The 13,874-nt window shown below is 39.9% G+C and overlaps 1 protein-coding gene across 1 annotated transcript; it reads left to right on the forward strand.

Moving 5' to 3' along the window:
• The first annotated feature begins 4,934 nt into the window (after positions 1-4,934).
• Positions 4,935-9,235, forward strand: si:dkey-175g6.2 (uncharacterized). The gene is made up of 2 exons (XM_056467382.1): positions 4,935-5,121; positions 6,146-9,235. The coding sequence occupies exon 2, from the start codon at positions 6,179-6,181 to the stop codon at positions 7,940-7,942; it is 1,764 nt and encodes a 587-aa protein (XP_056323357.1). The 5' UTR covers positions 4,935-5,121; positions 6,146-6,178; the 3' UTR covers positions 7,943-9,235.
• Positions 9,236-13,874: the final 4,639 nt, after the last annotated feature.

Below are 13,874 nucleotides of genomic sequence, written 5' to 3' on the forward strand. Positions count from 1 at the left end.
GTTAGGCGCGCGTTTATGGTGCGTAAATGTGTTGTGCGGCGAGGTGCGCATGCGCGCGTAACCTGCTCCATACACACCGAAAGTCAAGAAACTTGGCAGAGAAAACTTGAATGAAAAAGACGTTACCTCTCTGAACTACAGCTGTAAAATGTATTAAATCACTCACTTTGACATTGTCGGAACAAAAAATTTAAGGTGACTTCATTTAAGCGAAAAGATTACTTGTATGAGGTTGTAACTCTTAAATGGCCCTAACATTTTTCTTGTTGACGTTTAAGACCACAGTTTATCTTCTTTTTTTCATTTTATTTTCATGAGACTTAATTCGCTGTGTGTTTATTCCAACGACTTTAATCTTTAAAAAGCTTTTTAGAGTTGCTTGCCATATCTGAAAATCTGTCACGATAAAACAGTTTGATAGTCCTCTCTCTCTCTCTCTCTCAGCTCTCTCCTCCTCCTCTCTTCTCCTCTCTCTCTTTCTCTCTCTCTCTCTCTCTCTCTCTCTCTCTCTCTCTCCTAATATTTGCCGTGATAACCGACTTTAAATGTGGAATGGGCAACATCACAGAGGAATCATAAGTCACAGCGCTTGGATGATAGCGCCCTCTCCTGGATTTATTTCCAGGAGATGTACATTAAGACAAAGCAGTAGCCTATATTAAACCCTTTTAACTATAGGCTGCATTAAATTGACCGTGCATTGACGTTTTAATTTAACCTAAGTTACCCATGTGGAAATAAAAATACAATTTAAAGTTTTAAGTATATAATTCTATAAAAATATCCCCATAACCTTTCATCACAATTATAATTCCGTGAGGTTGTCCTTTGTCTTGCTATAATAAAGCAAAACGTAGTTATAAAAATAAAATTTAATCCAAAATCCGTGCAAGAGGAAGCTACAAATATGTAAAAGCGTTTATGTTACATTAAATATGGTAAAAGAGATGAGTTATTGTCACTATTGTCTTTCCGACCTCATGTCTCGGCCACTTCTCATTTATTAAAAAGCATATTCGAGATTTTAGCTAATGTATGGTTAAAAAAAAATTTGTTTAATATTCGGATATTCGGATTAATTTAAAAGCTGATCTTACACATTTTATTATCAAATTTGTGATGTGTTTATAGCCAAGTAGGTTTTAATCTGCACAACCAAAATATATATATATTTAGTGAATAAAACATGGTTTCAGATCATGCTGGAATACTATTTAAACTATGTATTCAGAACAATATACATACAGAAAAAACGTACTAATATTACAACATATTAATAATAGTATAGAATGAAGATCAGATAAAGGGTATTTATTTGCAGTATTTTGTGAGGTGAAGCTACACATAAAGTGCACGATTTTTTAAATACATTGGCCTTTTCTCTTAAAATGCACATGTTTAAAGCGGATTAAATGAACAAACATAAATGTCTGTTTTATTTGTACATCGCTTGCACCTAGTCCAAATGTTATGGGCGAGCTGATCCATCCTCTCTCCCCGTGAAAGAAAGAGAGATTGATGGCAGGGAACCGATGACTCTCGCTGATATCAATCGGCTCATTAACTCCAAATACGAAGCCAACCTCCGACGTAATATGTCACTGACCAAAGGTTTTCAATTCGGAGAAATGCGCTTTGGTCTGTTCTCTGTGCAAAAAAAAAAAAAAAAAAATACGCAGGAGATGCAGAATCCAGATGTATTATTAAACAACCAAATTTACTTTAGGATTCATATTATTTATGTATCTTCACAGCACAGCTGCTAAGCGTGCAACCAATCGACTGTATATTTATTTCAACGAAAAATTTCCTGCGGTAGATAATGAGAAACATGTTCATAAATCCTCTCCCCATTTATACCCTTTTTTAAATAACAAAAGGCGACAATTACAAACGCGAAAATGCATGTAAACACTGTGGTGCACGAGAAGCGCGCGGAACAGCTGTATGAATGACGACGCACGCGAGGATAGAGTACGCTTCATTCGCAGTTACGAACTGTGCAAACTGTAAATATTGAGATATTCCGAGGTCAAACACTCCCCCGAGTCAAAATTTTCGAAACTGGGACACCGCACGAAATAAATAAAACAGAGCAGTGCTACCCGCAAGTTAGTCCAGTGGCTACAGTCAAAGAGCGCATGCTGCTGACACACAATGAACTGTCTCGAAGGGGACGCATGTTCATTGTCAATATTTACGTGCATTATTAGCTCATTATTCGGTTTCAATCGTCAGACTCAAGTGACTACATGTGTCCCGGGGCTCATTCCGGACTGAGGCACTTCTCAATCAGACATTTTCGACAAATCAGAGGCTATAGCCTCAAGAGAGCAGTCGCTTGTGAGAATTTGCCATCAAAACAGATGCGGTGCTCGTGTGTGGGCGCAAGGCTTGGGCTACACACCATTAAGCTCGAGCCGCAGCTGAGTAAAATGTGAAATGGGAGAATTAATCGATCCCAGGACGATGCTTTTTTTCAGTCTCGTGGGAGTATGAATTCTTTTATTCATGAGCGTGTTATGTCACTTCCATTAAGCAATGGACATTTTTTGAGGGTATCTGAACATACATTTTCATAATTGCAGCCAAAATGTCTACAGAACCCTCAAAAAAAAAAAAAAAACTTTGCAAATCTTGTCCTTGTGTAGGTGTGAACACTACTCCCCATTATCCATATAGCTACCCCCCCCCCCCCTTCCAAAAAAAAAAAACCTACAAAAGCGCTTTTATCCACTATACGGTCATCTCTCTTTGTTTTATCTCAGTTTTTTTTTACATATAATGTATTCATTCTCTTCTTGAGTGGGCATTTTGGGTCCTGCGTGAAGTGCATGGGCAGTTAGGAGGAGGTGAGTCAGCGCGGGGGATGGAGAGCGCTGGTTAAGGGTCGCAACTGCGCTAATGCTGAGTGGCAGTCGATAATGCCAAGCCGTATCAAAATCTGACCCTTGGCCCTTAGCTCTTAAATTATTCGCCACCAAGGTAGAAAAGGACACGCATTCACACTCATAGCTATACTACGCGCTTTTCTTTCAACCCCTTTGTTGTATGCCGCATTTTCTGTACAGAATAAAAGGTCATTTGTACAACAAACGTAATCAGCATATTTATTGTGCATGTATGTATTTGTGTATATATCTATGCACCAGCCGCGCGTTATACCGAGCACATTAGTTATAGTTTAATTGTTTAATTTGTATATAGACTAATTGCCAACCATGCCAACCAAAAAACACATTTTGAGGGATGTAAACAAAAACAGTGGTCCCAACGTATTTCCTGGTTTGTTTTAATTTCTATAGCTTCTGAGAATCCAAAAAGAGGCACATAATGATAGTTATAACAGCTGTTTTAAAATTAAGTTATGATTGAATTGCCTCTTGTTACAGTTATGAAATAGTTTGATAACCAGCAGGAAATGTTTATGGGCCAATGACATGACCACACTGAAATGGTCTATATTGCTGAATACAGCTGTATATGTTTCTTGATCTGATTATATGTTTATTTGGAAAATAAACAGCGTTATTTTTTATTAAGGAATCTTTAGATCAGCTAATTGGTTTAATATGGTTCTTTAAACCATCATAGATACTATCTTAAATTGTTCTAATTTTGGGATTTCAAGTAATGCGTTTGAGAACTATTTTTGTTTTCCTAAAAGAGTTTGATTTAATACCAGCTCTGCACTTTATCCAATGGAAATATGGAACATTCCTAAACATTCCTAATGGAATCATATACCAACCTTCCATTTAAATAGAGCCGAAAATAAAAAAGGGTTTGCAGTCATAAACTCTTTAGTTTCTAAATTGAATCCCTTCTTTCGTCAACCTGATTAACCACACTCCTTGAAAATAAAGCAGCCTAATAAAAAACAAATAAAAAGCAAACACGCGATAATAGGGTTAGGAAAAGTCTTAAAGTTTCATGGCAATTCAAAAACACGAGTCTATTGCATGCAACCTTTGAAAATATTGAAATAAGGTTCCCACTCTATAATGAGACAGCTTTGATGCTGCCATTTCGAGTGTGGCTCGTGGGACTTCAATATCCGCACTGCAACTAATCCAATTACACGAATCATAAACTGTGATTGGCGGGATTGCTGTTGGCTCCAATGCCACGCGAGCACTTTCCAATTAGGCCTGTTCCTTAAAACCTACAGTATTCATGTAAAGGTTCTAAACCACGTCACACAGAATTCGAACTCGAAAATAGAACGCCAGAGCAAAGGCTTCATGGAACTACTGGCAGCTTCTGGACTGTGTGCAGGACAAGGGAGTCTAGTGATGCTTACCTGTACATTCGTGTAATTAAAAAAAGACTGTTAATGTGAAACCATTACACGAGAATGACGTTAGAGACAGATAGATGAAAGTCAGGGGCGGCAGGAGACAAAGAGCGGAAAATTGGACGAGCTCGGGAAATTGAGCGGAAGTAGAGCAGTGAAGCTGAACCGCCTGCGTCACGGTGGGTGCAGCCGTTCGGTCTCTCCAGCTCTGATTAAGGACACCACAAACAATCAACAGGCCAAAAGGGTGTACAGAGTAGCCTTTCTGACTTGTTTAAATTAAGCCGAAGTCATCATCTGTATTGAAAATAAACTATCATTAAAACTTTCATCAACAATGTTAAAAACAGCAAACCTTCAGTGCTCAATCCACCTAATTAGATTTAGTGTCTGTATGAGTTAATTTAGCAGTGGTGCTTTCACTGTGTACCGCCGCACTCGTTCTTAATGGAGAGACTGTTTCATTCATGCAATCTCTGTTCATTCATCAGAGCACCGTAGCGTACCCTCTGAGTTCAAACGAGACACGAAATTCTTATCAATGGAGAGTCTGACGTCAAGAGCGGCGCGATGACTCGTGGATCACGTGTTTAGACGCGTCTATACAAATGGGAGTTGCGCTGTCCGTGGTCCTGAAAAAAATCACGCTCCGCATTCATCTCTCAACAGTGCAAGACAGACCGAAGTGTGTTTCAAATAACTGCTTTTGGGAAAGCAAACTTACTTTAACTCAAGTTTTTAAATGAAAAGGATAGCGCTCGTTTCCAAACGTCATCCAAGAAGCACAAGGTTTTGAGTTCCAGCTAATTTGTTCGGGAAATCAGGTGAGTAAGTGCACTGCCATTCATACATTTACTAGGCAAAGAGTTTATAGTTCCCATTAAAACAAAAAGAGGTCTTTAAAGAGTAGAAATAAGTTTTCCGATTATGTTATTTACCTGGAGATCGCGTGTTGTTGAATGTCAGTGCGAGTCATTCAAGGAGATGCTGGTCGATCGATCAACAAGCGTTTCATTCACAAATTTCTCGCCTTTTTTCCCCGCAAGAATACAAGACCCGTGTCTTTGTCTTTCCGATATTACACACTTGATATATTATGTCTGTGCTTTTTTTTTGTTGTTAAAGCAATTTAAAATCTGAGGAAATAAACATTATTATGAGATTATGCGTGGGAAAGGGGATTTTGAAGATTAGATTGCATTGAGTTTATTGATTAAAATTCCTAAGCAGAAACAGGAGAGAACGCACACACATGACGTTAAATAAACGATCGTATCGTTGTTACGTGAACGAATGCATATATAAAAATTAAATAAACATTGCTCGTATTATTTTGTCATAAAGGGTTTCCATTCACAAACTGCTTAGAGAGAGTGCAGGTGAATTTATACGATTTCATTCAGCCATGCTAGGCATGCTTTTGCAAGATAATTTCCACTGACAAAGTGTAGTTTTAATTTAGTCATTAACCATATGCCGCCTTGTTTTGGTGCTTCGCTAATCCGACTCAATAAGTGATCATTGAAGAGGCACCCGGGGAATTGGCTCGATCGTGCTTTTATACAGAGTCTTTGCATGGACTCACTTTAATTAAAGCGAAACAAGTAATTTATTGTGGAAAAAAAGTGATAGTGTGTATCCCACATACAGTTACACATACAAGCCAGCGCACGTTTCAATATTTAATCATGCCAATTAAGCTAAACAGATTTCACCGCACTCACGTTGTGCTTCTATAGAGTTTAAATGTTAACATATATGTATGTAAATACACTTTTCATGTAAAATAAATAAATAAATCAATAAATAAAAAGATTAATCACCATTTTTTCCTTTTGTCCCTATAAGGTGCTCCCCTCTCCCCCATCCTGTCCTCTCTGCATGGTCATGTTCTGCTGTTGCTACCCCTCCAGCACCTCAGCTCTCCTGTTAGTCCTCCTCAGCCTCACCCCCTTGCCGGCCCTGGCTGCTCCTGCACTTCAGCAGAGATCTTCAATCAGCAGCATCGATGAGGCTCTCCACTTGGCAAAAGAGGACCCGGGGGCAACAGAAGGAGATGCTTGGACACACAGGAAAGTGGACAGCCTGCTCCAGAAACCCCTGGGACAGGAACTTGTTTCAAATATGGACTCTGCCAGTGCTCTAGCCTCAGTTCTACTTGAGGCGCTTGACCACCCAGTTAGAGAGAAGATGGCCCAGGGGAATTCTGAAGAAGCACTCCTGATAGAGGCGACAAGGAATCAGGCAGTGATGGAGCAGGACATGGAAAAATCATCAGAGTCAGTTCATCAAGGTGAGGAAAATGGGGGACAAGAAAAGCCAGAAGATGGAAGTGAGAGTGAGAACAGTGTGAATACGGTTAAAGCAGTGGATGGAGAACTGCAGAGTCAGTCTGACGTAGCCTCCTCCCTCCAACGCAAAGCCAGGGGTTATTTCCAAAATATTGACCTAGGACTGCAAGACAATGAGATCCTCCCACCTTTGAAAGGCTACAAAGCCTATAACCAGCAGCTGGCCCAGGCCACTAAGAAGCTGAAGTGGCAGGAGGAGCGAACAAAAAGCCCATCGCAGCTTGAAAGAAACTTTATGGATGATTTTGACTTTGTAGAAGAGGAGGAGGAAGAGATTCTGACCCGCAAGGAGGAAGAGGCACGGGCAAGGGCAGAGCAGGAGGAGGTAAGGCGGCAGGAGGCAGAAGCACAGGAGGCTCGTGAGGAGGAGCAGAGACTGGCAGACATCGCCTCTGATATGCTTCTGGAGTACATGGGCAGAAAGCAGAAATCCTCCTCCTACATGAGAGACATGAATGAGGTGGCTCTTCTGAACAACGTAGCAGAGGATAAACGCTCGAATGAGGTAGAGGACAGTGATGATGATGATGAGATGGATCCCCAAACCATCGATAAGCTGATCGAGATCTCCAGCAAGCTGCACTTGCCTGCTGATGATGTGGTTGAAATAATCAGTGATGTTCAGGAGAAGAAGAAAAAAAGGAAGGATTTACCCCCGAACAACACCCCTCGTTTCCGTCCTCTAGTTCCCCTCAAAGCCAAGCCAAGGCCTCAGGCATATCAGTATCCCAAGTCACCTAAGAAATCCTCTTACACAGTCGATCCATATAAGAAATGGTACAAGGAGAAAAACAAAAGCAAGTTCAACAAACAGGACTACTGGTTTAAGCCGCAGAAGCAGTTTCTGGCCTATCCCTCGTTCCCCTATTATCAGAAGCCATATCGAGCCTACTACCCAGTCTACTTCCCGGCTCCTAAACCTCGGTTCTATACAAATCCTGCTCTGTCATTTGATTACAACTTTGGGGGCTCCATGGGGTACGGTCTGAAGCCTCCAAACCGCAGGTACAGAGACAGGCCCAAGACGAGGGACTGGAAGTGGGCGCAAGCCCCTCAGCGCCCCCAGAGCCCCTACCCACAACCTGACACTGTCATATCTAATTACATTCTCCCTCATCCCCGAACTTACCAGGCTCTCCCCATGCCAAAACCACGCTCTCCTCCGAGTGGGAGAGCACCTTCTTACATTTATCCACCAGACTATGTGTACGATGAGCCGGAGTCTCCACAGGAAAGTGACGAAGAACTGGAGAACTTCATTGAGAAGATTTATTACAACCGTAGGTTATTTTAGACAGTTGGAGAGTTCAGGATTTTCTCAAGCGATGAATCAAGCGATGAAAGAGTAAGGAGAAAAAGCTGACAGGGGGTTTGAGTGACAGGGCTGTAAGCAGACAGTTAGGTGTTTCTTCTCCACTCTTGTGTTTTGATACATTCCAAATCAGGAACGGAAGAGAAGGTGCTGCTACATCAGAACCTCTCTGCGTGCACTCATTTTGTTTCTCTCGCAGTTTACATTTTAATTTGGTGAGAGAATACACAGGTGAATTTGTAAGGTTTCATTCAGGTATGTTTTTGATCCTCTTGCATGTGAAAAAAGATATATAAATATATATAAAAGAAAACAAAATGGCGAAAAGAAAACATTTTTGGTGCCAATTGCAAGAGTCCCATGTTTATACAAAGATTTATTTTCTTTAGGAAACACTTGATTAATTGAAAAGCAAGGCTTGGGGTTGAATTCTTGACACTGCAGGGCACAGTAATAATTGCTATGGCACAAGTTACACTTACAAGTAACTGTTAAATTATTACAGGCTTTTCCTGAGGGTCTGTTGGATTGTTTTGATCAATGTTCCTATTGCCTTAATACTGATCACTGTTTTAGCTCATCCATGTGCATGCAGGTCTTGCACCACTTAAAAAAAATTGATTCAGTCACGCACGCTGTAAACAATGCTTGAAACTAAATCTTCCATTTTATTCACAGAAATGCAAAACGGTGGATATCTTTGCTAAGTCGGTGCCCTGTCAATCTACTTGGTGGAATACCTGTACACATGTGAATTAATGTGTTAACTTCACACCTTGCCAAAATTTCGAAGAAATTTGAAAAATGCCCGTTACTGTGGGTTAACTCTAATGTTTAACAACCGAGTACAGGATTTTTGTCTCGAGAGCCAATAGAACGCTGTATAGTAATGTTTGTTCTTAAAAATAAGTTTTCAAATGTCTGAAGTTTGTGAGGAAAACGCTGAGGGTGAACAGTTTGCACGTCTATCTGTATTTGCATCTTTAAAAAAAAAAACACAAAAAAAATCTGCCAAATTTGAGGAAAATTTCCTTGATCAAACTGTGATTATTTAAAAAAAAAGATTAAAAAAAAACAAAACAAAGACAACTCTAATTACTATAGCAAGTGTTTTCATCAGTGAATTGTCTTGTGAAAGGAATTTGTTGTTGTCAACTTCCAGATTGTAAGTTGTACAGTGTCAAATAAAACAAGTGTGTGTGCAATGTGTAAATAACAGCATGTTGATTACTAGTTTTGCTATATGACGAAAATAAAAGCAATTATTTTATTAAAGTCAGTTTTTTAACAAATGTCTTATTGGGACGTCTTTGATCAGATCCTGCGCAGAAATTAATTAATTTCTGTAGCACAGAGGGGAAGATATATGCCGTTTCTTATCTCACCTGTAGCAGAAATTGCATTTGACGTCACAGGGAGTTTGAACCAGCATGCCCAGTCCATCTGTGAATTTTATCTGCATTTTCCACAAGCCTTTTCAAAAACGCTGAAAACACATACTCAAAGGGATTTGATCCTCCACGTGCCTATGAAGATCTCTTATGAAACCCATACATACACAGCTCTTAAAAACCTTTACAAGTCACGACTGCATTACTCATGTCGCTCTGTTCCGCGACAAACATATTCATCTGAATAAGACGTGAGGAAACACACTGAACGTATTTACCAAACATCACACGCCAAATTACAGGAAATAAGATCTGAATGCATGCGAGAAAAAAACAACAAAAACAAATCCGTGTTTTCACCCTCCTGAGAATGATGCCATTCAATGAGACGCTTGAAGATGAAAGTCATTGGCTAATAAGAAGAACTTTGAATAATAAAAGGAGACTAATGTGAAGGGAATAGACATGGAGACACACTGAGACCAAATGAAAGAGAGGGGTGGGGAGAGAGAAAGCTGCAGTGATTAATGAGTCACATGATTGACGGGTGAGTCATCTACTGCCATGCACCACTGCAGAACCTCCAGCACTTACACCCTCTCCCTCGCTCACACACAAACAGCAGCCCACTCCCCCACACCATGACTTCGGACACAATGCACAACTCAGTTATGCTCAAAAACACCTGCATTTGGCAACACGCAAACACACCCACCACCATGAGGCCCATCTCACATGCATTTGGTTAAAACACCAGCGTGACCTCTCGGCGGTGGGATTTAACCCCAAACGGGCGTTCATTATCTTGCTGATGCACTCTAAACGTCTTCCTTAGTGGTCGATCCTACTGCTTGAAAATTTTCCATTAGTGACCAGAGTGCCTATCGGGGTGGGTGGGTGGGTGTGGGGGGGGACAGCCGTTTATGTGGCTCTGATGTGTTTCTCTCATTCCTTTCTTTCAGCTTTTGTGTGGAAAACGCAGAGGGCCGTGAATGAGCATAAGAAGTCTCACGGCGCTGCTGTCGGAGGCTGGTGAGTCATGGCCACTTATGTTCTGCCTCAACCTCCATTTTGAAACAGTTTCATTGAAATATGCAAAGAGTCTGTTAAGTTACGCCGGTAATTACTGTAAATGGACGCCTGACTGTTCAAAACCTTCGCAAGCGAAATGTTCCAAGTCATTAATGCACGCCGCGGCCCCATGTTCTCCATCTGTTGCTCGTGATCGCACGTACACATGCTTGCAAAAATCAGCCATAAACACAGCCTGATGACAGTGGCGCCAGTACTTCAGAGGTAAAAAAGTGGCTGATAATAACTGTGACTCAGACGCCAGCTCTAATGATGCATTCTGCCAAGCAGACCGACCAACACGGCGAACAAAAAAAAAAACCACACACACTCTCAGGATGAAACTTTCTCTAAGGTGCATCAAAGTGCCTCCAAGCCCTTTGTAGATAGACAGCCCCCCATTTGTGGCCTTCCTGGATTTCAGTGATTAGCCGTAATTGAACAGAATCATTTAAATCTAGGAGAGGTTGTTGAAAAAAAAGAGGATGAAGTAAAAAATTCTGCTTCTCCCCAAATCCATCCTCCCCCCATCCCTTTTCTGTATGCCAAACCTTTATGCATGATGATAATTACCATGTAATTACCATTCAATTATACCCTGCTTTCGCCGTAAGAGCTGTCAGCGTGTCCGTTAAGAGCTGATTGCCAGTGTCTGCCGTTGTGTCTCGCAGGATGTTTCTTTCTTTTATTGCATTTACAGATTTCTTTTGGCATGCGTCGGTTTACGTGATGTAAAATATGGCGGTGAATGTAGAGCTTTAAAGTCTGTGTGAAATCAAAACATACAATGTTTGTTTTGCTAGCACACATTGTTATTCTTTAGGTCAACCTTTAATCCGCGCGAGGTAATCCACTGAAAAAAGAATGTTTGTTTTGGTAATCTTGAAACAAAGTCTGACCGTTTGCTTCCACGTTTGAAAATATTCATGGATATATACACTAGATATCGCATACGGGCAATGAGTATGCGTCAATAGCGCCACCACATTTGTACAGTGCTCCCAGGACAAATGTCATTCAACCGCACTAGCCAAGACTTAAGCCAATCTGAAGATGCTGGACTTTAGCGCTGTGTACGGGTGTAGTAACGAGAAAACAAAGCATAAAGGCAGAACATTTCAGAGATTTAGTTTTTAACGTTTTTGTTTTTGTAACTTTTGTGTTAAACAAGTAATGATGATAATACTTACTGCACTGATCATAAGGAAAGTAGCACCAACTCGGACTCAATACTAGGCTTATGCTAGTTTTGTTGAATAAAATAAGCAAACAATGTAAATGAAATAAGACAACAAGATGCTGTGGTGCTAGAAACTTGTATTATTGTCAGCTAAGTGAACGAGTCATTCATAAAGGAGATTCATTCACAAACGAATCGCTCCCTCTGTTAGAGTTAGAAGTGAAAATGAGAGAGGGTGTGTTTCAGGACACGGATTAGATCAAATTTAACAGGGAGGGAGGATAATACATTTCCATGCACACAAACACACGCTCTTTGTCGGCAATGCCCGTGCGTTTACTTAACCATCGATGTAGAAAAGTTATGCAAAATGATCATTTTTGTATTTAAAAAAATATTTTCATACTGACCACCGGGAAAACAACCGATCGTAGATATATGTATATATGTGTATATATCACTGGCTCTGGATGGCCACAGTCCTCCACTGCACCCTGTTCCCACATTCATTTCAAAGGAGCGCTACCCTGTACTAAAACGGCAGCTCTATTGACGCATTCCTTCCAATAGACAACAATACCATAGGCGACATCTAATGTAAATATCTATGGAAAATATTCATATCCCCACCCCTTTGCTATGAGGAAATGATGCACACAAAGAAACCCCTGCCCCTACTCAATATTCTGTTTCAGTTGGAAGAACATCAACATTCATTCACCCTTTATTCCGGTTCACTCCGCCACAACGGAATGAACCACCAACTTATCCAGCATATGTTTTACAAAGCGGATGCCCTTCCAGACACAACCCAGCAATGGGAAACACCCATACACTCTCGCACTCACACACATACACTACAGATAATTTATCTTATTTAATTCACCTATAGCGCATTTCTTTGGCTTGTGCACTGTAAAAAGTAATCACTCAATCTACTTGAAAAATGCTTGTAATCTTTACAAATTTTGGCAAATTTGAAGACTTTACTTCATTTGACTGTGTTAGGTGAACGTAGACCCAGTAGATAAACTAAAGAACTTTAGAAAACTTTACTGAAGTTCATCAAGTAGGTTTGATTAAAGCAGAGATGCCCAAACTAGGGCCCTCAGGCCCAAGTTGGCCCATGGTAACCTTTGATTTGGCTCACCATTCCATCTGAGAGGAAAGGGAGAGTAAGGGGGATAGTTTTGAGATTGTCAATACAATTTAATATAAACTTTAGTTTATTTTAAGCTTTGTTGGTTTGTTAAAAACTAACTTAAATTAAATGCTTTAATTAAATGGTGTAAATTAATCAGATTTTGTTTAAATCTATATACTGTATCCTGGCAATGCAGAGACTTTGGTGAGCAAATCAAGTCAAAGGTAGATTCTGCTTGACCAGTGTATTCAGCATTGAACTCCGCTGTGCTATAAATGGGATTGTTTGGTTTCATTGCAATAAGTTATCAATTAAAAAGTTATACTGTATTAGTAAATAAGATTTAAAATAATGGTTTCTTTTTATTTTGAGACGCTATGAAATAAATTAGGAGATTACCCTTGGCAACTTTAATGTAATATAGTTTGATTTATTTACCTTTGGCCCACGGCTCTCGATAATATTTGGTTTTTGGCCCATTATACTCAAAAGTTTGGGCAACCTTGCACTAAAGGTTGGAGTCATGCAGTACCGCACTTTGGTCACCAGGTGGAGTAAGATCTGCACATGCACAGACGGAAGGTGCATTTTCTCGCGTGGCGCCGTTTGAATGGAATTCAAACTGGAGATTTCACAATGCAAACAGAGAAAATAAGCAAACACTTTCCCTTTTATGGACACACAGGTGAGATGTTTTATGTTTTATCCATGTATATTATAATCGTTATTCAAAAAAGCATGTGTTTTGTGTGTCATGTCATTTCATAAAGTTGCCAATTTCCTCGTGTGGTTTTAAACTCTAACGTTATTTTTTATTTTATTTTATTATTCAGTTGTGGTATTTTGATACTTATTGAGCATTTATAACATTGGAATTCCATCTCAGAACAAGAATTACTTTTACTACATTAGTCGATAATACTTGATATAAAGTTAAGATGACTAATTTGACCTGAGTAACTGTGACTCAGGATAAGAACTACTTTTACTACACTGTAAAACCCAATATGTTAAGGTAACTGTGAGTACTGTGAACCTAATCCATTTGAGTAAACGAAGCAATTTGAGCACAGTAAAACCAGATAAATGAAGAGAACTCAAACCAACTGAGTACTGTAAAACTCAATA

This window comes from Danio aesculapii, chromosome 10, assembly GCF_903798145.1.
Source record: "Danio aesculapii chromosome 10, fDanAes4.1, whole genome shotgun sequence".
Lineage (NCBI taxonomy): Eukaryota > Metazoa > Chordata > Actinopteri > Cypriniformes > Danionidae > Danio > Danio aesculapii.